This window comes from Aspergillus pseudonomiae, assembly GCF_009193645.1.
Source record: "Aspergillus pseudonomiae strain CBS 119388 unplaced genomic scaffold BDV37scaffold_84, whole genome shotgun sequence".
NCBI classification, from domain to species: domain Eukaryota; kingdom Fungi; phylum Ascomycota; class Eurotiomycetes; order Eurotiales; family Aspergillaceae; genus Aspergillus; species Aspergillus pseudonomiae.
Window position 1 is genome coordinate 67256 of NW_022476076.1, and position 24727 is coordinate 91982.

The 24727-nt window shown below is 50.6% G+C and overlaps 9 protein-coding genes across 9 annotated transcripts; 7 read left to right on the top strand and 2 right to left on the bottom strand.

The window, feature by feature from the left end:
- Positions 1-251: 251 nt before the first annotated feature.
- On the bottom strand, positions 252-1900 carry BDV37DRAFT_297172 (carbon-nitrogen hydrolase family protein). The gene has a single exon (XM_032090274.1). The coding sequence runs from the start codon at positions 1662-1664 to the stop codon at positions 558-560; it is 1107 nt and encodes a 368-aa protein (XP_031937412.1). The 5' UTR covers positions 1665-1900; the 3' UTR covers positions 252-557.
- A 215-nt stretch (positions 1901-2115) lies between these two features.
- BDV37DRAFT_258587 (phenylacetaldoxime dehydratase family protein) lies at positions 2116-3572 on the top strand. Its single transcript, XM_032083065.1, has one exon. It carries the CDS (start codon positions 2256-2258, stop codon positions 3339-3341), a length of 1086 nt encoding a protein of 361 aa, XP_031937413.1. The 5' UTR covers positions 2116-2255; the 3' UTR covers positions 3342-3572.
- A 665-nt stretch (positions 3573-4237) lies between these two features.
- On the top strand, positions 4238-5802 carry BDV37DRAFT_286954 (putative MFS transporter; the record flags this gene model as incomplete). Its single annotated transcript, XM_032088027.1, has 3 exons — positions 4238-4414; positions 4466-4602; positions 4659-5802. 3 exons carry the CDS (start codon positions 4238-4240, stop codon positions 5800-5802), a joined length of 1458 nt encoding a protein of 485 aa, XP_031937414.1.
- Positions 5803-6884: 1082 nt separating this feature from the next.
- On the top strand, positions 6885-9946 carry BDV37DRAFT_297174 (transcription factor domain-containing protein; the record flags this gene model as incomplete). The annotated part of the gene is made up of 5 exons (XM_032090275.1): positions 6885-6970; positions 7026-7721; positions 7782-8616; positions 8668-9252; positions 9521-9946. 5 exons carry the CDS (start codon positions 6885-6887, stop codon positions 9944-9946), a joined length of 2628 nt encoding a protein of 875 aa, XP_031937415.1.
- Positions 9947-10523: 577 nt separating this feature from the next.
- On the top strand, positions 10524-12638 carry BDV37DRAFT_274727 (HET domain-containing protein; the record flags this gene model as incomplete). The annotated part of the gene is made up of 2 exons (XM_032085289.1): positions 10524-10719; positions 10807-12638. 2 exons carry the CDS (start codon positions 10524-10526, stop codon positions 12636-12638), a joined length of 2028 nt encoding a protein of 675 aa, XP_031937416.1.
- A 1624-nt stretch (positions 12639-14262) lies between these two features.
- Positions 14263-17547, top strand: BDV37DRAFT_258592 (beta-glucosidase H). The gene is made up of 3 exons (XM_032083066.1): positions 14263-14599; positions 14655-16668; positions 16714-17547. The coding sequence occupies exons 1-3, from the start codon at positions 14533-14535 to the stop codon at positions 17114-17116; spliced, it is 2484 nt and encodes an 827-aa protein (XP_031937417.1). The 5' UTR covers positions 14263-14532; the 3' UTR covers positions 17117-17547.
- Positions 17548-17653: 106 nt separating this feature from the next.
- On the top strand, positions 17654-19897 carry BDV37DRAFT_297178 (putative MFS sugar transporter; the record flags this gene model as incomplete). The annotated part of the gene is made up of 7 exons (XM_032090276.1): positions 17654-17864; positions 17914-18132; positions 18184-18445; positions 18502-18771; positions 18820-19127; positions 19173-19403; positions 19465-19897. The coding sequence occupies 7 exons, from the start codon at positions 17654-17656 to the stop codon at positions 19551-19553; spliced, it is 1590 nt and encodes a 529-aa protein (XP_031937418.1). The 3' UTR covers positions 19554-19897.
- A 173-nt stretch (positions 19898-20070) lies between these two features.
- On the top strand, positions 20071-21583 carry BDV37DRAFT_286960 (uncharacterized protein; the record flags this gene model as incomplete). Its single annotated transcript, XM_032088028.1, has 3 exons — positions 20071-20174; positions 20239-21254; positions 21318-21583. The coding sequence occupies 3 exons, from the start codon at positions 20071-20073 to the stop codon at positions 21581-21583; spliced, it is 1386 nt and encodes a 461-aa protein (XP_031937419.1).
- A 417-nt stretch (positions 21584-22000) lies between these two features.
- BDV37DRAFT_297180 (MDR family MFS transporter) lies at positions 22001-23890 on the bottom strand (the record flags this gene model as incomplete). The annotated part of the gene is made up of 4 exons (XM_032090277.1): positions 22001-22708; positions 22765-23224; positions 23293-23630; positions 23708-23890. 4 exons carry the CDS (start codon positions 23888-23890, stop codon positions 22001-22003), a joined length of 1689 nt encoding a protein of 562 aa, XP_031937420.1.
- Positions 23891-24727: the final 837 nt, after the last annotated feature.

Here is a 24727-nt window from a genome sequence, read left to right on the forward strand (position 1 = left end):
AGATGGGATTACATCGTTGGTTGAACTACCGGGATGATCCAAACTGGGGAGAGACTGTCAAACATTTGACACGCAATAGGCTTGGTTGCCAATGGGTGATCGAAGTGGGCAGTCCTCAGACCATCAAGCAATCGTTCAAGTGCGTTGCCCGTGGCGGAGAAATTGGTATTTGTCGGTTGTTTGATCGGGCAAAGACTCGCCGAGGATGGTCCGACATTTTTGGAGCCGCGTAATTCGAGCCTCGGAGCTTAACCAGCGCATAAGAGCTCCCTTACACGGCGACACCTCGCCAATCCAGCTCCAAGATATCGACAAAAGTCTTCGAGACGATGAATAACTCCAGCATTCGCTTCCTTCCTGTCTTAAGCCTTACTTTATGAATCATTACGGGGCAGTTTATCTGCACTCAGCCCTGAGGTTGGAAGTCTAGTGCTAGCTAGGCCTAGAGATATAGAGATAGTGTGAATGAATAATAATGCCGTTTGCGTGTTTATTGACTATAGATTCCAAGGTTGTTTCAATAAAGGTCAAGCACATCCTGCCGAAGATCACTACCCTCAACCACCATTTGATCCCTCACGAAGGACCTGGTCTGTCAACCAATCAACTGCACGAGTAAATCTTACTGGTTGTTGACGGGTCCGATTTACTTGGAGATCAAAGACGTCCATGCGCTGGTAGCCACCGGCAGTATCGTGGTATTGTTTGCCCTCGATACAGTCGGTCAAATTAACATCAGCGTACAGCATCCCTTCCCGAGCTTGTAGGAAATCAACAGAATGCTGAGCCGACGTAGCTTCATCTATCCAAAACCCCCGTATCGGTGCCCCCGTTGGGTCGAGAAACATAGTCGCCGCTCGTTGGGATTGCTCCAAGGACTGTTTTAGGCCAGACGAACCAGAGGAGACGATCTCAATCGCATCGGGTCCCAATAGCCCGGCGCAGAGGATCCCGAAGCATTTGGCCTCGAAGCAATGGGCGGCCGCGCGGATTCTGTTCGCGGCGACATTGTCATAGTTTGCCTTTCCTGTAGCATCGGGCTGTGGCTTGTGCTCTTCCGTCGTGGATTGCGATGGCAACCGGGTCGGCCATACAGCCGGCCAGGTCGAGATATGGATCTGCTCGCCCTGAGCGATAAGAGCATATCGAGCCAAAGGATTAGTATTCTCCCCACAAATAAGGGCCCCAATCTTGCCGAACTCCGTCTCTGCCACCCGTAATCCGTAGCCATCCCCAGGCGACCAAGTCAGCTTCTCAAAGAACGTCGGCACGAGTTTCCGGTGATGGATGAGAACGTTGCCCTGACTGCCAATGATCATGTTCGAGTTAAATAAGGTCGCACTGCTGGTGCGGACCTTCTCCGAGAAGCCAAGGCTGACGGTGATGTTGTATTTCCTCGCCGTCGCGCGAACCGCCTGCATCTCCTCGCCATCTGCGTGGATGGATTCCCGGACCATCCGCTGGAAGAGGTCATGGTTCTCAGTCGGCGGGCGCAAGGCGCTCCAGATGGGGAATGCCGATATGAAAGATTCCGGAAACGCGACGAGGTTGGCCTTGTTTCTAGCGGCCTGTTCGATCAAGCGGATTGCTTTGTGCGTTGTTTCTTGAGCGGAGAGGAAGATGGGGGCGACGTGGGCGGCGGCAAGTCGAACTTGAGTGGCCATGGTCACCGATCAAATCAGGGAGGAAAGAAGCGTCTTATGAGGAGACAGCCAGCACTAACATATATATACCAAGGGCCATTATGCTTCTCCAAGCCTACCCCAAGCCAAGTAAACTTAAACAGAGCAGTGAGAGAGGATTTCTTTTCTACTATAGCCGGTTCAGAACAGAGATGCACATATCTTACACGACATCACATGAGGCTATGTCGCCAGAGAGAAGGACAGGCCACAGTCATGTCTCTTACGAACCATCGTCCTTCTAACTCCCAGGGCTTGTGGAGGTCAGTGACGAACATTCAACATGTCCCCGGCTCGGACTATCTCGTTCTCCGAGGCTCCAATCGGGTCTGGCGGTCCGTTCCGCTCCCGTTCCGCTTTCTTTCCGCGTCTAACCAAGCATGTTCGCATCCCAGACTCAAGTTAAAGAGACTCAGCTTGTAGTCTTGTCACCAGCTCTAGTTGCTCCACTATGAAAAATGGGTCCATCAGCGTGCACTGGATGTAACCTTACGGACTACTAAAAACCAGCCACCCTTTAGTGAACGGCTTTTGCATTGCAAGTGATTATCCCACCCTCCCACTCCGCCAGTTATGGATTGTCCTGCTAGAAGATTCCCTCTGCGTCGACCAGCCAATCATGTTCCCCCTATACCGCGATGGTATACACACTTTGCAAACGGCCTAGACAGAGTTTTCACTGCTTACATTGGGATTCAACAACATAATGGGCTCGACACGGGGCGAACTCAGTGTCTTGCAGCGATCGAGCTCTGGCTTGCTGAAAACCAGAACAACGCACCGGCTGCGATGGAGCGATTCCAGGTCATCGACGGAGATGACGCTCCGGAGTCACTCATTTTTGTATGCTACTGGGACAACGAATCAAAGTACGAGGAGAGTATCAGAGCATTGAATCTCACTCAGCTATACCAAGAGCTTGAGAAATCGGTCCAACCGACGGTGGGTCTCTGGTGTGAGAGGTTTGTCAGCCACGTCTCTCGTTTGGAGACAAACTATTCGGGAACAGACTATCTGCCTGGCCTGGCTCGACTACCGGGCACAAAGACCGTAGAGCATTCATACTCGGCATACTGGGGCGCTGCTCGGGATCGAATCCCTGATTCGGCATTTGATATCTTTGAGCAAGATGACAATCCCACGGCAGCAGCTGTTTCTCATAATATGCCAACCTCCTTAGGCAGGCACCTCACGGGTACCAACTTCCAGAACATGGTGCATATACGGACTGGTCAATTCTGGAACAACTGCGACGAGGATGAGAGGCGTTCCTACGAAGACAAACTGGAACCGACACTCCGGGAAGGCCTACTATACTTATGGCAGAATCCCGACGAGACGGGCTCAATGGGACTGAGATACCTAACTAACATTCCTACTTCTTCGCCCCAGTGGTCGGGACAATCAAACGAATCCTGCGTGACTGGATTCTTCAGAAGCCTTGCTGATCTGGAAACCTGGGCCAAGAAACACCCATCGCATCTGGCTATATACACTGGTGCTATTCGACATGCGAAGACCTTTGGGGATAGACGGAAGTTTCGGACATGGCACGAGGTTTCGGTGCTTAAGCGCGGCGATGCGCACTTTGAATATCTCAATTGCCTGCCGCGTACTGGCATGATAAATTGTATATCCCTCACCGAAGTTAGTGATTAACGTCTGATTAATAATTTACGCAAATCGTGGTTTCTCAATGAAGGGGCACTACGCTGGATCAGACAGATCAGTAACATACTTCTCTACCTACTTTCGAGATGCTTTCACGTCATATGGTTCTTCGGTATATCTAAAGGCTCTGTGGGACTCTATGCGCTTTTATGTCAATGGGAATGACGGGACAAGTAGGGTAAAAATGTCTCTAGTCGGGCTGTAGAGACAACAATTATATGGCGTGGGGGGTAGAGACGTTTGAAACGACATCATCAAGACTCCATGTAATTCTCACAGTTCCTCACGAAGGCACTGATAACCCATGATGGATCGATTGTGACATTAAACGGCTTGTGCTGAAAGGCATTAATGACATTCGTGGATATCGATCCAGCATCGTGCGACCCAAAGTGGCTTGAAGACAATGATTGAACAAGATCTTTCGTTATCAACCTACAACACAACCTTAGCTTCATGTGCATCAGGTATGTCACCCATACGCAATAGCAGCACGTTTTCCGGCATTCAGAAAGCTTGTTCCATTGAACATCGGAAATGTACAAACACTCATGGACATATCCGATAACGATCTGTAGATCCAATCGGAGGCTGGACATTGGCCTCCAGCTTGGCTTCATGTCCATCGCTTGCAGCTGGGCTCCCCCGCAACTTGCTTGGCACTCCATTCTTGACAGCAATTGCGTTTTCGGGGTGGAATACTGTGGGACTGCCTTACCCCAGATTCTCTTGATGCGGAGATGTGGAGACATGAAAGTCTATGTATCAGCTCAAGTCCACCAGATATTCAGGTATAAAAGGAGACATCTCCTTGGGTCGGCATGCCCATCCTCTGTCAGCATTCTCCATCCAGCGCTGGCCTTTCCTAAGCAAATCCAGTCATAATGGCAGACTCGTCTCCTCATGCCAGCACCGAGAAGGACAACTCAAACCATGTCGAGTACCTTGGAGACCCTGAGAAATCTACTTCGGCTACCCCAGAGTATGACAGGTTTGGCTCTTTCGCTAAGGTCGACCCCAAGGAGATTGCCCTGGTGAGGAAGATTGATCTGTACATGATGGTTTGGTCTGCCCCAACCGTTTGGATACTGAGCTATTTTGACGATTACTAGCCGATCCTTTGGCTGATGTACTTCCTGAACTTTCTTGACCGCAACGCAATGGTGAACGGCAAACTCAATAGCCTCTCTAAAGACTTACACTTGAAGGGAACGGAGTATAATACCTGTATTAGCATTCTCTTTGTTGGGTATTCTCAGCGCGATGGTTCCTTCTACATTACATATACTGACAATAATGATCTAGATATCTTCTTGGCCAAGTCCCTTCCAACATGCTCCTCAATCGAGTCAGACCTTCGTGGTTTATGGCCGGGTTCATGATGGCGTGGGCAATTGTTTCTACTCTCACATGCCTGGCCAAAGACTATCACAGTATGCTCGTCTGTAGAATACTGCTCGGATTCGTTGAAGCACCATTCTACCCTGGAGCGCTGTTTATGATATCTTTGTTCTACACTCGCAAGGAGGCGACCACCCGCATGGCCATTCTCTATACTGGCAACATGCTCGCCAGCGCCTTTTCCGGTCTAATTGCCGCGGGTATCTTCGCAGGCCTTGATCAGAAGCACGGCCTTGCAGGGTGGCAATGGCTGTTTCTCATCCAAGGGGTGGTAACTGTTGCCGTCGCTATTGTCGCCTTCTTCCTGCTCCCCAACGCACCCCGCTCAACACCATGGCTCACCCCTGAGGAGCGACAACTTGCCGATGAACGGATTAAGCGCGACACTACGCAGAGGGAAGAAGGCACTAGCACGTGGGTTGGCCTCCGCGAAGCCTGTATGGATTACCGCACATGGATCTTTGCCTTGATGTGCAATCTACATCTGTCGGCAAACGGATTCAAGAACTTCATGCCGACCGTGGTGCAGACTCTTGGCTTCAACTCCACGATAACACTAGTTCTCACATGTCCACCATATCTCGTGGCTACGTTCACGTCCGTCGCAGTGTCGTGGTCATCGGGACACTTCAACGAGCGTACTTGGCATGTTACCGTTTCGAAGGCCCTCGCGATTGTTGGTTTCGCGGTCGCCTGTGGGACCCTGAATATCGGTGCGCGGTATTTCGCCATGATCCTATTTGTTGGTGCCACCTATGGGGTGAACAATATCAACATCGCGTGGACAGCTGCGACGCTGGGTCAAACTGACGAGAAGAAGGCCGTGGCAATTGCCATCACCAACACATTGGGCAACCTCGCCAGTGTCTACACACCCTACCTCTGGCCTGATAGCGACGCTCCACGATTTTCACTCGCGATGTATTGTAGTATCGGATTTTCGGTCGGAGTGGTCATTCTAGCTTGGATCATGCGAATCATCTTGACCCGAGAGAACAGAAAGCTCCGGGAATTGGACTCGGGAGTGATCAACCTCTATGCTTACTGAAGTCAAATCAGAGTTAGTCAATTTGCTGCGCGTTTAATGTCATATGATTGAGGAAAACACACCTTGCATGTAAGATTGAGGAGTAACAATGCAGTTGACAGCAATCCGAAAGGCGGACTTTTCAGTAAGCATGCAACTTCGCCAGCGCTAGAGAGGATGCTTCTTGTTTCTCTCACGTTACTCTTTTTACCTACTTACACTATCATTAATTTCCACGAGCTATATCCGCTAGAGTACTGCAAGTTGCGGGTTAGGATCGGAAAACCCTAACCCCTCTTGTTTTCCGGGTTGCTTTTCCGGTTGTCCGGAAATCAAAGTAGAAGTGGCTAGAAGTTGGTACTCGTCGCCCATAACAGTGCCCCATTTGCATTTACAACGGCAGACAAGCATATCTTGATATTGTGTCTCTACCTTAACCGGTTCTGCTCAGCACATGTGGCCGAGGTTAAATCTGGCCACCCGTTTTCCTCTTGGGGCTCTTGCTCGGATAAAGCATATAGGCCGCATATAAACGCTATGCATTTGAATGTACAGAAGACAAGTGGCAGCAGATGGCCTAAGCGCCACATTTTCCCTTCTTAAACTTTAATAGAACTAAAGTTGGTATTGATGACTTTCGTGAATGGCTCCACAATAGCTAAAAAGTTACGCTGTCCACTGACTAGCGATGGGTGATGTGATCCAAGCGGATATGAGTATGACGAGTTGTATGCGAAGGCCCTCAGCTATTGTAGGAATGCAACATAATGACAGTAACAGTGACCCTCCTGGGGACGAATATGCTTCCCCAGGGCGAGGGATCCAAGCCAGCACGTTTGAGTCGGGGGCTGGGGCCAGGCGGGGATAGTTCCGTTCGCCTAGTAGGATGTGGCATAGTCTCTCAGGTTAATCTACTGGCGATAATTGGACGTCCCATGCCTCCAAGACTTGTGGTTCCCACTGGTTCAGGGCTTGACATGAGTATGCGGGGTTAAATATCCGGAAAATCATCTTGCCTTTCCGTCTAACTGTATCTCTGCTCCTTTTCCATTTCAGATCCGTTACCCCAAACATTCGGATATAGCGTTTTCTTCATCTTTTCGATGGAGGTGACTAGTACTCGTCCGAGGAAACGCCGATGCGTCAAAGAGCGCGTCCGTGTCACGAGGGCGTGCGATGCTTGCAAAAGGTGCGTTGAGAATTCCAGAAGATATTGGAGTTTAATAACGCTAACAGTAACATAGAAAGAAGCTCCGCTGCTCGGGTACTCTTCCGTGCTCTCTATGCCAGCGTTCGAGTCAGAGCTGTGAATATACCACAAGCTATACGAGGGGGAAGGCGCCTCCTATCCCAACGCTCCATCAACCTACAGTCAATAGCAATGTTGCCGAGCATCATACACCAAGTAAACCAGTCCCTGATGTAAACCAAATGCCTGCATCCCCGGATGCAGAGGTGATAGAAGGTCATTTGTTGTCTCGTGTCGATGGAGACGCCAGTAACCTGCCGTCACGAGACTCACCAGAGCCGCATCAAACTGACATGGAAGGTCATTATGTCGGACCCTCCTCAGGCGTCTCATTCTTACTCCGTATTCAGAAAAGACTCCATGAGAATATCGCATTTCCATTGAATACGCCCATCTTTAGTTTTGGCGATGCTCCTCTGCCCAAATCGGACCCGTCCTTCCTTCTGCTCCCCAGCAAGAATGAAGCTAGAGAGTTAGTCAATAGATACTTTGACTTTGCGTTTCCCACGCATCGCTTCCTCTACCAGCCGCAGGTGGAATGCTGGCTTGACGAACTTTACAACCATCTCCTGGAGCCCCACCCGCTTGGACCTGGAGAACGGACAATCAGAGCACTGCTCCTCATGGTTTTCGCACAGGCATCACAATATAAGCCGGAGTCCGGTAATAACTTGGAAGATTCACGTATGAGGTCTGTTTCCATTCTTCCGCTACCCTAGTTCCACTCTGATCTCTCATCATCATGGAACAGCGCAGTCTACTTTGGTGCGGCAGAGCACCACCTGGCAGCCGAGACTGGGCCCATTCGAGTGACCAGTGTGCAGGCACGTCTGGCTCAATGCTTCTATCTTCTGTCGCAGTCTCGTATCAACCACTGCTGGAGCCTCTTCGGCACGACGGCTCGTCTTGCCATCGCCATTGGTCTACATCGAAAGCGTCGCCGAGAGCACCCGAATACAGTCAACCTTATTGAACAAGAGTGCTCAAAGAGAGTCTTCTGGTGTGCGTATAGCTTGGACAATTATCTGAGTGCTGCTTTGGGTCGTCCTCGGATCTTCCATGATGACGAGATTGACCAAGAATTCCCTGAGATTGCCGAAGATAGACAGATCACGGTGACCTCCATCCTTCCGCCAACCTCGAGTACTCAGAGCATCATGTTGGCCCCCGTCTACCATGCAAAGCTGTCCAAGATTATCAGCGGTGTTTTACATGACTTGTACGGTATTCAGCGGTCCACACTGGCGGTCCAAGCCTCAGCTGCGGCGAGATACGCAGCGGAAATGGCCCAATGGCGAAAAGAGCTGTCTGAGTTCGTCGACCTTCCCAATGTAAACTTACTCAAGATTACCTATCAGCGACAATTCACCGTCTTGAATCTCGCGTTCTATCATGCACAGATCTTGCTGTATCGCCCATTTCTCTTGAAGGGCTTCACACTCCTCAGCAAAGGGCCTAGCAGGCGAAACGATAGGCTACAGGGAACGATCGACCAGAATATCAAGTCTTGCTTGGAAGCGGCCATGAAGGTTGTTTCCATTGTCCATGATCTGTCCACGAATGGAAAGATGTACCGGGCTTTTTGGGTAAGAAACCTGGACGTTCAGTATTGGTTCAAGGTCTGACTGAGGTTGAAGTTTACCCATTATTATGCGTTCTCCGCCATCGTTGTACTATATGTCCACTACATCCGTAGTCGCTCTCGCCAGAGTACAACTGATGCAGATCTTGCGTACTACATGGCTGGTAAACAGGGCCAAGACGACCTAGCATCCTGCGGTTCGCAAGCGTCCTTCTCCCAGCGTTATGTGATGGTTTTGGAGGAGCTTCGCAAGGAGGCGCACAAGGCCATAATCCAGGGACATCAGGAGTCAGTCGATGCGCCACCCACGAATAGGCCAGGTTCAGGCGCAACTGAGAGTGGAACCTCAAGACCCGAAGAGCTTGATCAGTTGAGAAATGCCGCTGACTCTCAAGGGATTGGAGGATACCCCGCCACAAGTGACAGGCTCGACGATATTTCCGGCTCCGTGCAAGTATCCTATCATAGGGTGCAGCCTGCGAGCTCATTTCAATTCCCGTCAGCACCACAAGAATCCGACGTGGGGTCTCTACAAGGCATCAGCCCAGAGTCGTATGTCGCGGATCTGGCTAGCTGGGGTGAATTTGACTCTCTCGCGGCGACTGGGCTGGGGGACTTTGGCAACCTCTTTCCGTTTGATGTGCCCCCAGGGCTCGACGGGTAAGGAATTTACGTGCGCGAGTAGTGTGTTCCTTCGTAGAGATACCATGGCCTTTGCTTCCAAAAGCCATCTTCTCTCGCCAGGCAGACACAGTTCGTATCCGTGGATCAGGTGACCATCCTTGCGACAATCAATTCTCAATCCATTATAAATGTTACCTCGGCCCCCGCGTTCTTCTTGCCGGTGCCCGAATCCAACCTTTTCGTCTTCTCCTTCCATTACACTGCGACCCCAATTCCAATCCAAGATGTCCACCGGTCAGGTATCGGCCCTCTTAGCGCCCGTCGTTGCCCTCAATATCTGGACCTTCGTCATGGAGGGCTGGATGTATAAAACACGGATCCCAGTGTACACCAAGATGAATCTCAGGAACACCAGCACAAAGCGCGAACTCGATGCGATGACGCCGGCGAATGTTCGATGGAAGGCCGACAATTACAACCACCTGATGGAGCAGCCAACCCAGTTTTACGCGATAGCCCTCGTGTTGGCCCTGGCCGGCAAGGATGACAAGGTCGACATCATGCTGACCTGGTCCTATGTGGCCGTCCGCGTTGTGCACAGTCTGGTGCACTCTACAAACAACCATATTATGACCCGGTTTTCCCTATTCGTAACCTCTTCGGTAATCTTGGCGGTTATGACTGGACGGGCCGCGTTGCTGGTCTTCTGAGCATTGAGATAGGACGCATGTACAGGATCGGTGACTTCTAGCTAGCAGTCTGACGGGGAATGGTGAACATTTGTGAGGGCATGTACAGCCAGTGGGATTGTAATGTTGAATCTTTTGTGAGGCACCCAATCTCAACTCTTCTTCATAATGAGCATTGCCTCGCGATCGGCGCCGCAAGATAAGTCCGATAAAATGGACAAATAGGGTTAGTGTGAAACATCATGTACGAGCAATTTGTAAACTTGCCCACCCAAACCTGTCCACAATTAGTCTGCATCCGTTGTCAGCCATGCATCGCCTCTGTGCTCGCTGCGAGGCCATTCCGCTCCATAACCTTCTCCAACAAGGCCATTGCCTCTGGAAGGAAGCGAACAAGCCACAGTTGTCGTGGGACATCCCGTGGTATTCATCGCTAAGTGAACTGACTGCACCGTCGCGGCCAGACTGCGCGTTTTGCAAGCTAGTTCACCAAGGCTTGGAGGCGTCTTTCGAATATGAGGCGGCACAGCAAGAAGCATACGGAGACGTCCCTCCGACAAGCTCCACGGAAACAGACGCGAAGGATCCCCTGCGCAAGATGGAAGGATACCTGGACTTCCCCATGACCATGTCGCTGCAACTCCGCTCATCTTTATCAAGCGAAGACGGTGCGGAAGCCATGGAGATATCACAGCGTAGTGGAATGGCCCATGCTATTCTGACCGTCAGAATCTCGTCGGGGGTCTCGTGGGGTCTGACACTCCAAGCGGAGTTTCGTGTAGCGACCGATCATGGTATGTATAAATAGCGATCACTATTCCTCCGGAGTCCGGCTTAATCGTAATGCTTCTTAGACGGCCCTTTGGCGGAAATGATCCTAGGCCGGACTGTCGCGCGATCAGCTGACAGTGATCAGGCCTTTGCGGTTATCAAGGTCTGGATGGACTCATGCATCAACGATCACCATACACAATGTGCGGAGGCCTCGCAACCACCACTGCTCCCAACGCGGGTAATCGATGTCCGGCCAGTAGGGCTTGATCCAGGGTTAGTAAGACTTCGAGATGACCAGAATAAAGTGGATCGCGCTGCTCGGTACGTTGCCTTGAGTCACTGCTGGGGAAAATGCATTCCATTCGCGACCACCCTTGAGAATCTAGAGGATCGCAAGCGAGAGGTCCGTATCACGGACATGTCTCAAGTCTTCCAGGAGGCGGTTCTCATTACACGTCGGCTTGGCATACAGTATCTCTGGATTGATACACTTTGTATTGTCCAAAATGATCGGCATGACTGGGAAGTCGAAGCTGGGAGAATGGCGAAAGTCTACATGGACGCCTTTGTGGTGATCGGGGCGTCGAATTCAAATGCAGATGATCAAGGATTTCTTGGCCCTCGAGATCATTTGGGTTCAATTAACTGGGTGGGGACTCTCCAGAACGGACGCAGCAGCTCTTTGGCTGTATCCCTACTACCTCCAGCAGGAGAACGATGGACATCTGGCCGGGATCCGGTCTCGTCCGAGCCACTCCAGAGCAGAGCCTGGTGTTTACAAGAGCGGTATCTCGCCCAGCGCGTTCTACTTTACGGCGCAAGACAGCTCTTCTGGGAGTGTCGCGCCCTCAGCCGGGCTGAAGATGGGGATCTCAGGCTGGGTAATCTCCACAATCTGGATCGTCTGAGAGGAACGGCATCGAGCCAAAAGACTATATTTGGCCCACGCCCAGGAGGGGACTCGGAAGTCAATTATCGAGGGTGGTACGAAATGATTGAGGAATATACCCAACGTTCAATCACACACCAGTCGGACCGATTCCCTGCATTATCAGGTGTAGCAGACGCAATAGCGCAGACGTCCAAGGATGTATATCTTGCCGGAATCTGGAGGAAGGGACTGGTCGAAGGTTTGCTCTGGTGTGCAATGAACCGCGAAGAGCCACTTAAGAAGCCAACATCGTATCGTGCCCCATCATGGTCTTGGGCCTCTGTCGAGGGGCATGTTCAATTTATTGTATATCATTTCATCGAGCGATGTAGGTGGAAGCGTGGCATTGCAGACTACGAACAACTAGCAACATTTGTGGATTGCGACGTTAAGAGAGACGGGCCGGATGTCTATGGCACTGTCAATAGTGGGCATCTTCGTCTGCAGGCGCCCCTCTTGCCAGTCAAGAGCCTATATCCTGCAGGTAATAGGTCTCCAGTCTCCGAGGTGCTATTACCGCCTCTACAAAATCCAACCGTTGATAAAGTGGTGGAAGTGGAAGTGGAAAACGAGTCTTTCTATCTTCACGCGGGAGTTGATCTGACACCCGAGCCAGTATTCCCCAAGCAGCAGCTGTTTGTCCTCTTCCTCGCCCGCCTTCCAGATGGTAACCATGGGTTTTCTCCGTTCATGGACCACCGATTCGGTTTGCTAGTTAGACGTACCGACAAGGACAGTGAGGTCTATGAGCGAGTAGGTATCATCGACTCGCCAATCCTGACAAAGGATACACCTGGAGGTATTTTGATGACCCTCCTTCGCCTTCTGGAGAATTTGCTCCGATTCCTAGAGAGCCTCTCGCCTTCCGCGGACAGATTGCCTGTCTTCAATCTGACACCACGGCTATTCGCCCCGAAAAGGGCCCTGGCAGAGGAACCTGAGGAAGAGATGCCCCCTGATCCACTGCCCGAACTGAAACGACACTCGGTCCTAGTTACTCTTGTATGATTTAAAAATCTCTGTAAGGGTAGAGAAATATCAGCTTAGCTTATCGCGCGAATGACATGTGTAATGAACTTTGCTGGTTACGTGGTTTAGCGTGGCTTTTTTGAGCAGCGGTACGCGGTCTCCAGCACAACTCAAACCGGTGAGTCGAATCGAGGATGCTTGGCTTCCCATCCGAATGCCTGTAGCCTGGACTATTGGATAAATTGATGAGTAGGCACGCCGCCGCCCTTTTTGAGATTATCTACCTATACCCTTGTCAATTCTACATACGCCATCCTCGTCGCAAAGGGTATATGAAAGCCGGCAACGGTCTGGGCATCGCATAGAATCAAGTCTGTGGTCGTAAAGTGAGCTTGCTATGTGTGTGCGGAATTTGCGTGTTGCATATAGAGCACCAACGTCCCACTGCGCAATCATCTGGAATGACATTAGTGGAATCGCTGGCTCCCATCGTTCGATGTTATCGAGGGTCTAGTCGCTGTTCCACAGGAATCGCCCCAAACAAAGAAAAGGCCCATAATCAGGCTTCCTAGCAAGCCTCCCTCCAAGTGTACCACAAGCTATTTCCGCCAGCGACACCACTTCGCACTTCGTGTTCACAATGTCGTCAACACCTCTGAACCGAAACTCGGTGGAGGTAATGCGCTTTTCCGACCCGACCAAGTTTCGCTGCCGACGATGGACGCGAGATGGGGGCCATGGTCCAGTCGATCCCGATGGCGCTTCGGAATGGACTGGCACTTCTATTAACTTAGCAAAAGGCTTTCCGGGGCCGAGGGATCGACAGGGATAGTCCGCGACGAATCGAGTGTTGTATTGTGCGTATCGCATGAATGATGCGGGACGTGATAGTTAACAGGCTTCGATCGGCGTGATCGTCTTGGTTGACTAATAGCACTGAGGTCAATTTTATCCAGCTAGGTCTTGATCGCGTACATCAATGCGCGCTGTTCTCGCCTATGATATTAGTTTTTGTACCCATACATGCTGTCAGGATCACATCTCCATGATGATTGTCTCAATTTCGTCACGTCGCGTCTCACGATAAACAAACCCTGCGGAACCGGAGGAACTATGGTCCGCCATATACTCCAGTCCCTCATGGTCGGAACTATTTGTCCTGTGGCTTGTCATCGTTAAGAATTGTTTAGGAAGCCCTTAGTAGCCATATCATTTGATCAAATGCTGTCCGAAATTCTCCGAGAAGACTTGGTGGTCCCTATAATCGGTTGGTGTTCAAATCAGAATAAGTGCTGAAAGATCCTGTCAAGGTATACTGGGAGGAAATATATCTTTGTCCGTAGAAATGACAGCGATCAGCAAACTGATGACTATCTCTCGGAAAGAAAGTTCGAAAATCTCCACAAGTAGCCTAACGTGATACCTGTACGCCACATAAATTTTATGATTGTTCATGATATTAATCTACGTATTACAGACAGTTTCAGGGCCTGTCGTCGACTACGGAGTAGGTAGTTCCCATGTTGACGTCCAGGAGCCCTAAGCCCTATAGAATACCTATATGGAAATGCCGCTAGCCCTCTTGGGTAAGGAGCTTAACCCCCGTGATCCGGATAAACATCGACGCAGGGAGTCGCAACTGGAAGTCAACCTCCCAATGAAGGCGCATACTCGTACCGCGATGGGTCGCCTTTATTTATGCCACATGCGGGGTCAATCATTCCGAGACTGAACCCCCACGAATTATCCATGAATGATAGTCGGACATGCGGAGCTCGTCCCCACTCGACGGGATCTCGGGGCGAGCGCCGTCATGCTATCCGCTAGGATGTCGATCTGCCGCCAGGGTATTTATTGATACGGCTTGTTCGTTGGATGTACTTGTAATGAACAAGTCGGGTACAGTCCCAGCAATTTCCACCTAGCCGCGGAAATGACGTTGGACATAGATTACGTGCTCTCCCACCTCACCCAGGAGGACAAGATCGCCCTTCTCGCAGGTGATCTCACCCGCCCTGATGATTAGGCCGAGAGTCAGCGCTAAAACTGAGCCAGGCACCGACTTCTGGCACACCCACCCCATTCCCGAGTTGAACGTGCCTTCAATTCGTACCACCGACGGCCCCAATGGCGTAAGAGGCACGAAGTTCTTTGCTGGTGTGCCGGCCGCCTGTTTGCCCTGTGGCACCGCCTTGGCGTCGACTTGGGATCAGGATCTACTGCGCGATGCGGGAATCTTGATAGGAAAAGAATGTCTGGCAAAGGGAGCACACTGTTGGCTTGGTCCAACAATCAATATGCCCCGATCACCCCTCGGCGGCCGGGGGTTTGAATCTTTCGCAGAGGACCCGCATCTCGCCGGAAGAATGGCCGCCACAATGATCACAGGCTGTGAGAGTACTGGGGTCATCTCCGCCGTAAAACATTTTGTGGGTAATGACCAGGAACATGAGCGGAGGGCTGTGGATGTCCTTGTCACCCAGCGCGCATTGAGAGAGATCTACCTGCGACCGTTCCAGATCGTAGCCCGTGACGCGTGTCCAGGGGCTCTGATGACTTCCTACAACAAGATCAATGGGAAGCACGTTGTAGAGAGTAAAGAGATGTTGGATATGGTCCGCCAGGAATGGAAGTGGAACCCGCTGATCATGAGTGACTGGCTGGGGACTTACACTACGATTGACTCGATGAACGCCGGTTTGGATTTGGAGATGCCGGGCCCGTCGCGGTATCGAGGTCGATATGTGGAATCCGCCCTGCAGGCAAGGTTGATCAAGGAGTCGACCATCGATAACCGCGCACAAAAGGTCCTTGAGTTTGTTCAGCAAGCAAGCAGAGCCCCAGTGTCCGCCGTGGAAACTGGAAGAGATTATCCGGAAGACCGGGCGCTGAATCGAAAGTTGTGTGCCGATAGTATCGTGCTTTTGAAGAATAGGAACGATCTTTTGCCTTTGCCAAAAACCATCAAAAAGATTGCCCTGATCGGCTCACATGTGCGAACTCCAGCGATTTCCGGCGGTGGCAGCGCGTCGTTAGAACCGTACTATACTGTTTCATTGTACGACGCTGTCAGCGAAGCTCTTCCCCACACCGAGATTCTCCATGAGGTGGGCGCTTATGCACACAAAATGCTCCCTGTGATCGACCGGCTCCTTAGCAATGCCGTAATGCATTTCTACAACGAGCCCATCGGGACGGAGCGTATCTTACGTGCCACACAGCCGATGTCGAAGACGGCCTTTCAACTGATGGATTTCAATGCTCCGGAGCTCAACAGAGGACTATTCTATGCGACACTAACCGGTGACTTTACACCAGATGTGTCAGGTGTGTGGGACTTTGGCCTCACAGTCTTTGGCACCGGCACCCTGTACGTCGATGACGAACTCGTCGTCGACAACACCACGCATCAAACCCGAGGAACAGCATTCTTCGGCAAAGGAACGGTACAAGAGCTGGGATCGAAGACTCTCAACGCGGGACAAACATACAAGATCCGCATCGAATATGGATCTGCGAATACCAGCCCCATGAAGGCGATCGGCGTGGTACACTTTGGTGGTGGCGCAGCGCACCTCGGAGCATGCTTACATGTCGACGCCGCAGAGATGGTGCGCAGTGCTGTTAAGGCAGCCGCAGAGGCGGAGTACACTGTTATCTGCACGGGCCTGAACCATGAGTGGGAATCCGAGGGGTTTGACCGGCCAGACATGGATCTCCCACCTGGAATTGATGCATTGATCGCCTCTGTTCTGGAGGTAGCCGCAAATAAAACTGTGATTGTTAACCAGTCCGGGACGCCGGTGACGATGCCCTGGGCTGATAGAGCGCGAGGGATCGTTCAGGCCTGGTATGGAGGTAATGAGACGGGCAATGGTATCGCGGATGTGATATTTGGGGATGTCAACCCATCCGGCAAACTGCCACTATCGTGGCCGGTGGATGTGAAGCATAACCCAACATATCTGAATTACGCCAGCGTGGGGGGTAGGGTGCTATACGGCGAAGATGTCTATGTTGGGTATCGGTACTACGAGAAGCTCGACCGGGAGGTGCTATTTCCATTTGGGTATGTGCTTGTCCTTTGGGTGTTGGATTATGGCTAATCATGCAGACACGGCCTTTCCTATACGACCTTCACTGTGAATCCGGATGTGGTCTTCTCCCAGGAGGCTTTGAGGCCCGAGCAACCGCCAACTGCTGCGGTACAAATTAAGAATACTGGCAAGGTAGCTGGTGCGCAAGTCCTCCAATTGTATATCTCCGCTCCCCATTCCCCCACACCCCGCCCGGTGAAGGAGCTGCACGGATTTACCAAAGTTCACTTGCACCCCGGGGAAGAAACGGTGGCCCATATTCGTATGGATAAATACGCCACAAGCTTTTGGGATGAAATTGAAGGCATGTGGAAGAGCGAAGAGGGTGTGTATGAAGCCCTGATAGGTACATCAAGTCAAAATATCTTGGCTCGGGGGACATTCAGGGTGGACAGGACGAGATATTGGCTTGGATTATAACCAGGGATCTATCTCCCTAGCTTAGCCGCAAAGAAGATCTACACCGGATAAATTGAATGCATTTAGCCAGACTTTAGCTTAATGCTGTGGGGGCACCCCCGGGCCTATACTTCGAGACAATCCGGGGTAAGCAGATGATCATATTTCGTATAAAGCAGCCACTCCGACTACTGATCACTCCTAGCCTATATTATCCCTGGCCCTTGGGCCCCTCTTGGCAGTCGGTTAGGGAGATTGCTCCGGCTTAAATGCATTGACATCCCGGGCGATTGGTGGAATCTCGCTCAAGTTCCCGGGGGCTTTTCAATTAGGGGCCTCGGTTCCTGTCTCCTGTTTAACGGTTCCTCTTCTCCGCCGACCAACAGCAAAGGAGTGTATCTGAAGTCACCGGTCATGGTCATATCCGTCTCGTATGCGGCAAGAGACATTCTTGGCTGGCCTTGGCTAGTGTTGTGTTGGTATAGTAGATATATAAAGATGATCTGTGTCTAGATTACTCGCGCTATCCAAGGGTCAGTATTTCGGAAGGGAGTAAACATGGTTGTAGTAGGAAAGCAACGAGATGAAGACGTGTCAGAGCCCATCCTGGCCAACCTGCTGGCCGAGGATCGGACCTCTTGGTACCAAAAACCCAACCTCAGACGATTGTACTTGATCCTCTTCCCTGCGTGCATGGGCATTGAGATCACCTCGGGATTTGACTCACAGATTATCAACACAGTGCAGATCGTGTATACCTGGAATAAATGTGGGTGTATTTCCTGCATAGACAACTCACTTGCTGACAAGATGTATAGACTTCGGGAGATTAACCGGTGATATCGTGGATGGTAGGCCCGAGTACCAGATTGAACCGAACCTCAAGGGCTTTCTAGGAGCGGCATATTCTCTTGGAGCTATTCTTGCTCTGCCACTTGTCCCTTGGATTAACCAACGCCTTGGAAGAAGATGGACGATCATGTTTGGGTCTTGTATCAGTCTGGTGGGTGCAATACTACAAGGGTTCGCTAATGGAGGTATCTATCTATCCTTTACCCGTTGAATACACTGCTTGCTGATTTGAATAGTCGGAATGTATGTAGTAGCGCGCATGTTACTTGGGTTTGGGATCCCATTTTGCATTGTGGCTGGGTCTTCGCTCATCGGAGAACTCGGCTATCCCAAGGAACGACCAATCCTCACGTCCTTGTTTAATTCATCCTACTTCATCGGCCAAATTGTCGCTGCTGCGGTTGGCCTAGGCACAGTGACTATCGCAAGCAACTGGGCGTGGAGAATCCCTTCACTCTTACAGATAGCTCCTGCTATGGTTCAAGTGGTCTTTGTGTTGTATGTGCATAACCGCACCGAACATCATACTGCCAACATCATGCTGACGAATATAGCTTTCTGCCAGAGAGCCCTCGGTATTTGATCAGCAAAGACCGACGGGAAGAAGCCTTCGACGTACTAGTCAAGTACCATGCCGAGGGAGACCGTAACTCCGTCATCGTGCGCGCAGAGATCGCCCAAATTGAACGGACTATCAAGATGGAGCTCGAAGCGGCGAAACAAACCTGGTGGGACATGTTCCGCACCGCAGGGATGCGGCGTCGGATGTTCATATCCGCGTTTTTGGGATTGTTTACCCAGTGGTCTGGAAATACATTGATCTCGTATGTCTGAGCCCCTGTGCTGTATCACTCAGCGCTAATGATGCGTAGGTACTATCTCAGCGACTTGCTGGATATGGTTGGCATCACCAACAGCGTGACCAAGTCCAAGATCAACATCGGTATTGCCTGCTGGGGATTGGTTTGTGGAACAACCCTAGCTCTCACGGCACCTCGGTTCAAACGGCGGACGATGTATTTAACCTGTGCAATATCGCTGCTTTGCGTATACATTGGCTGGACGATTTCAATGGAGCGGTTCATGACAACAGAGGTTAAGGCTGCGGCAATCTTGACCATCTTCTTCATATTTGCCTATTCCCCAGCATACAACCTGGGCTACAATGCTTTGACTTACAGTATGTTCCCATCTTTATTCTGCTGACTATATGCTAACGATGTAGCTTACCTGATTGAAATTTTCCCTTATCTTGGCCGCTCTCGTGGCCTCTCCTGGTTCCAGTTTTATGGCCGTGGGGCAACCTTCTTCGCCACATATGTTAATCCTGTCGGGCTGGATAGAATCCAGTGGCGATGGCTTTTGGTTTACTGCTGTTGGTTGGCCTTCGAAGTGGTGTTCATCTACCTTTTCTTTCCAGAAACATCTGGAAGGACATTGGAAGAGTTATCGTTTAGTATGTTCCCCCCTCCTCTTTTTGCCCAGTAGTCTAGACTTGGGCTTACCAAAATCGATAGTGTTCGAGGGAAAAGAAAAGGCGAATGAGGTGGCTGCTGCGGTGCACAAGCAGATCGAGGGGGATGAGAAGAAAGAAGGCCAGGCTTAGCTGGTTTCCTACATTGACGGCATATGATATTGTCTCTGCAGTGTAGTGCGACCTGATATAGCGTTCCATATCCACAAGGTTTAGTTGCTGCGTTAAACTTCCTGGAACATTTCCTTTCCTTTCCTCCGCTCCCTTTTTCTCTCTGCGCTGCTTCTGCCCGTAAATTTAGGTAAGGGGTGTGCCTTTTGAATGCAGATGTTCTTGAGAATGCTAAGTCACGAATTTATCGGGAGTGAGTGTTCCATTAAGATGACCGTAATTATACGTAAAAACGTGTCTTCTACGTCCTGGTCTTCATTTCACCCCGTGGGACTCCAGTGCGAAGTTCTCTATCAATGGCACCGGAACTAACGGAAATTACCGCAAATACGGGGCCCATAACTGTCCCGATTTGGAATCGCGCTCTAAAGTGGCTTGGGGCCCAATTAAAAATTCTGGTTTAGTGTATTTTGGCAATGGAAACATATAACAGTGCCTCGTGCCTCTGATTCTCAGGGGAACCTGGTGTGAGTGAAACATGATCGTTAATCTCTGGATCCTCGTGCTAGGATTAGGGCTATTTCTGGCGGCGGATGCGCGACGCCCCCAACCGATCGGAATTGATCTTGGCCCTGAGTTACTGTCTGTGTGCCAATCTGGTGGATTGCTGATCTTAAAATAATACTCTTGGCTAACCAATGCCTAGTACAGCTGCGTACGCTCACACGTCCGATAATGTCTCGGTGATCGCTGCGATCACGCCGGGGCCAGATGACATCTATGTTCGCCATATGTTGCTCCTCCGATTGGAGTACGCAGACCGACATGATATTATGCGTCCGTGGCGTAAACCCGCCCAGTGGACTCTGAAAGGATATCTGTCCAATCTCAGCCAACAGCTGATCACTGAGTTGAGCACATTTGGTGACAAACCGGCGCTGCAGAATTCACAGATATTGTCATTTGCTCGCACTGCATTTTGTACTGTACTCCAGGCAGTCTCATACACTCGGAGACTTGTCAGTCCTGGGTATAATGAGGAAATACGATTAGTCGATGTCCAAACAGGGTTTGTTGACAGGCTACGACAGCTGAAGCAGAAAGCTGCTGCTGACAATGATATCGATTTGGACTATGCTATCATCGCAGTGCCCGAGTTTTTCAATCAGACCCTCCGAGAGATGGTGGCGGACGCAAGTAGGGAGGCAGGAATCAAGTCAGCTCTCACCCCTATTTCCAGAACGACTGCGGCGACCTTTGTCTCTACATCCACTATAGTGAACCCCTCTGGCCTCAACTACGCAGTCATAGATCATGGAATGTTTTATCTAGATGTTAGTGCTGGGCACGGGCGGGAGCGCATTCATCAGTATTTCCCTGCGTTGCAATTTGGTAGCACAATGATCGACAAGCATCTTACGGACCGACTCGTAAGTCGCGTGGAGGAACTCAATATGGAGATCGCAATTGGAGCCTCTCAAACTGCGCTCTATGGTCCTGTGAGACAGGCCCGAACTTTGATCCGTGATGACCTTGATTCCCATCTGCTTGGGTCTAAAAACGACCCGGATCGTCACTTTGATGAGTATCCTCTTGACCTGACCAACTGGGGTTCTGGACAATCCCAGGCTGTTCTATCATGGGAAGACGTACACGCTGCCGAAAGACGATTCATTGAGGTAGTCGCTTCTAATCTGATCATGTACCTGGCTGCTTTGAGACGTGAGCACTTGCCCAACAAGACCACCCTTACGATATGAAGCATAATAGCTAACAGAGGGCTAGTCCGCCGCTTACCTGATACTCCGAGGGACCCAATAATACCTGAAACTGTCGACCGAGTTGTGATTCTAACTACCGGCCCTGATGGTCACCTATTGGAGCAAGCAGTTCGCGAGAGCCTTGGAGACCACATTGAAATTATAGGAGGTACACTGCGGGAATCCTTCTCCCTGGCCGCGTCTGGAGCCGCCCGTGCTGCTCTAGTTGCTATGTCTCCTGGGATGTGTCGTAAGAGATCTGAACGTGGTGTATTTGATCATGAGCTTTAGAACCGTAACAATGAAGGGACAACACAACTGTTCACCACGTTACTTTGATGATCTTTGGCAAGAAAACACGTAATATCGTATGGGTAGGGGAACCTTTAGGCGATGTTGCAGTGCGGTCGGAGAACTCAAGGTTGTATAGGTTATGGCGACCTTGACGTTGATTAAAAGAAGCGTGGCGCGTTGCATTCACATAATGATGCTCTCCAATGTTAATAGAGCATATATACGAGGCCATCAAGTATAAGAGTGGAGTGATAATTTGGCGCAAAACGATGTACTGTACAGAGTAATAGGCTCGTTCATTTGGAGCCATCTTCGACCAGGTATTCTATTTACGATCTTTTCCCAAAGCGACCGTGTGCAATCCTGCTCATTTCATGTTGTTGCAATCTTCGGCATGTTTCTGTAGCTCTCAACCTACTCTTCCTTGAGGCCTGTCCTCGTTTCTGTATGCTCCTCACTTAAGGGTTGATTCACAATGAACGCGCTCGCAAGAACAGCAACACCAGCCATGCAGGTGTACATGATCCACATATTTTGTAAACTGGAGGAGAACGCACTTGCGACGGTTCGAATCTTGGAGGGATCATTGAGGGTCTTAATTACCTCGGTGCTGGCAGCGGCAGAAGCACCAGTCAGCTCTTCGACGATCTCATCCATCAGTCCTGCTGATTTTAGCCTGCTGCGTTCTCCGGCCATGCTGTTTTGAAAGACCACCCCGCCAACGACAATCGAGACTGACATGGCAATAGTGCGAATGAAGCCCAACATGGCCGTGGCACTTGCTGTGTCGTCTTGGGCGACCATTGCCTGCAAGGCGATTAGTGGAGGCGCGAATAAGATCGCCGATCCTGCTCCGCCAATGACCTGGAAGATGATCAATTCCACCAGTGGGGAGGCTGGATTGAGGCGAATGAATAGACCGGTCCCGAGGGTGAGAAGGACAGTCCCTATCCAGATTTGCTCTGCGTATCTGCCTGTCCGATGAATTAACCAGCCAGAAATCCCACTGAAGAGCCCTTCGGCCACAACCAGGGGAAGAACCATCAGCCCAGAGCGCATCGGGCTTGCTTGCTTGGCTGACTGAAAGTACAGTGGCAGCCAATACTCACAAGCAATAAATACCTAGCCCTGTCAGATTCGTTGTTCATAACCAAGGTGTTGGTCCATCCGCTACTCACCGCACCATGGAATAAAGTCACCAGCGAGACAGCAATGTTTGATCGATGTTTGAGGATCTTGAGTGGCATCAGAGGGTATTTGGCAACATACTTCTCTCCGCAAAAGAATATAATTGAGAAAAGGGATCCGAACACAATAAGACAAATCACCTGAGGCGAGTTCCAGGCAAAGGTTTCCCCTCCAAAATTCAGACCCAGAAGCACCATGAGGGTGAAGCCTATTATTGACAGACTCCCAAGCCAATCGATTGCTTTCAGCCCGTCCGTTACCTTGGTTTTGGGGTTGTGAACATCCAGGTAGAAGAAGAGCAATATGAATGCCAGTCCGCATATGGGGAGGTTTATCCAAAAGTTCCATCGCCAAGAGACGTATTCCGAAAAGACACCACCGAGGATTGGCCCGAGGCCACCGGATATAGTCCACATGAATTCGAGGATGCCCATATACAGGCTTCGTGACCTAAAAGCCTGTTAGTGAAGTTCCACTTTTATGAAGATATACCACGGCAACAAGGTGTTGATGCTGACCGGACGCTGAACAAATCGGACACCACAATCATGACCAGTTGCAAGAGACCACCACCTGCTATACCCTGTAGAGCTCGGCCGGCAATCAACATCTTCATGTTCACTGCCGCAGCGCACACAATAGAGCTAAGCAGGAACCATAGAACAGCAACAAGAAGGATGGGCTTTCGACCCCAGATATCGGATAGCTTTGCCCAGATGGGAGCCGCGGCCGCGCTGGCCAGGAGGTATGCTCCTCCAACCCATGTATAGCCACTTGCCGAATGGAGGCGCGAGGCAATTGTCGGTAGAGAGGTAGAAACAATTGTTTGGTCTAAGGCGGCGATGAAGAGGGACAACTACAAAGCTGGAATATCAGTGACTCGTTCCGTACTGCCCGACAGTATGCCCGACAGTATACCGCGCAACAACTTACGCAGAGAGCCACCATGATGGCAAACACCTGAATCTTTCCACGCTCGATTTCAGGCTCTTCTAAGCTTCCCACATCTCGTTGAGCCGCTGTATTGTTATCGGAGCTTTGTGCAGGGCTTCCCATCGTCGTAATATCAGCGGAGCGCTGCCGGGTCGCTGAGAGCTCAATTCCACTGTCGGCCATCGTGTGCGGATCTGCAGCATTGACGTTCCACTGGCAGATTGTATCGAAGTAAAGCAGATCATATGCAGCTCCAAGGGGAAGAAATACTTCGGAGTAGGGCTGTTCGCTTTCTCGGAGATAATGGAGATCAATACGAGGGACCCATCGGGGTTACCAAACGCGACCTTGCCTCGGCGGATGACAGATTCCGACGGGTCCAGACCTTTGTATGCATAATCAACCGCCATAGCTCTCTTCTTGTTCTTCATTCTTTTACCAAGCTTTGCCCTTCTCGCCCTTCGTGGCTAGGATGGTTGCAATACTATACGTAGATAGAGGCGTGCACGTCGCTCGTGCCAAAACAGTAGCAAGTGCCCCTAGGATTCGCCATTCTGGACCTTAGCCGGTTCAGGAGCACATTTTCTTCTATCTTGCTGATTATCCTAACTCGATGTCGTCTGAAGGGGTGTAGCACCCAAAGCTAGGTATTGTCCCTCTATTTTCTCGTACTCAGAGAGCTCATCCTGGCGTCTCACCTGAGGGTTCGAGATACTGGTATTGTGAATATAGATCTTCGACCCCTGGGAAGGGGCATTGCATTAATAGCATGGTGTACAGTGGCAAGGTATCGACGACATTTATAGCTTAAAGTCTGAGGTTCACCGCGATTCTCTTTAGAGCAATTCCCTACTTCGCCTATCTATGGCTACGATGTATCTATTACGTCTTTCTTTATCCGCTTCATTTATCTCCAGCACTTATCGATCATCCTCATCGGCTCCACAAAGGTGAACCATACAAGCGGGACAACATGATTGGTATGTGGGGCTCATTTCAAGGTGATAAGTAAGGCACAAG

What these genes read in the sequence shown, in the direction of transcription:
- BDV37DRAFT_297172 (XM_032090274.1), bottom strand. Translation starts at nt 1,664, where the DNA reads ATGGCCACTCAAGTTCGACTTGCCGCCGCCCACGTCGCCCCCATCTTC.
- BDV37DRAFT_258587 (XM_032083065.1), top strand. Translation starts at nt 2,256, where the DNA reads ATGGATTGTCCTGCTAGAAGATTCCCTCTGCGTCGACCAGCCAATCAT.
- BDV37DRAFT_258592 (XM_032083066.1), top strand. Translation starts at nt 14,533, where the DNA reads ATGACGTTGGACATAGATTACGTGCTCTCCCACCTCACCCAGGAGGAC. An exon ending in CAAGATCGCCCTTCTCGCAG is followed by an intron (nt 14,600 to 14,654) that starts GTGATCTCACCC and finishes AAACTGAGCCAG; the next exon opens with GCACCGACTTCTGGCACACC. An exon ending in GAGGTGCTATTTCCATTTGG is followed by an intron (nt 16,669 to 16,713) that starts GTATGTGCTTGT and finishes CTAATCATGCAG; the next exon opens with ACACGGCCTTTCCTATACGA.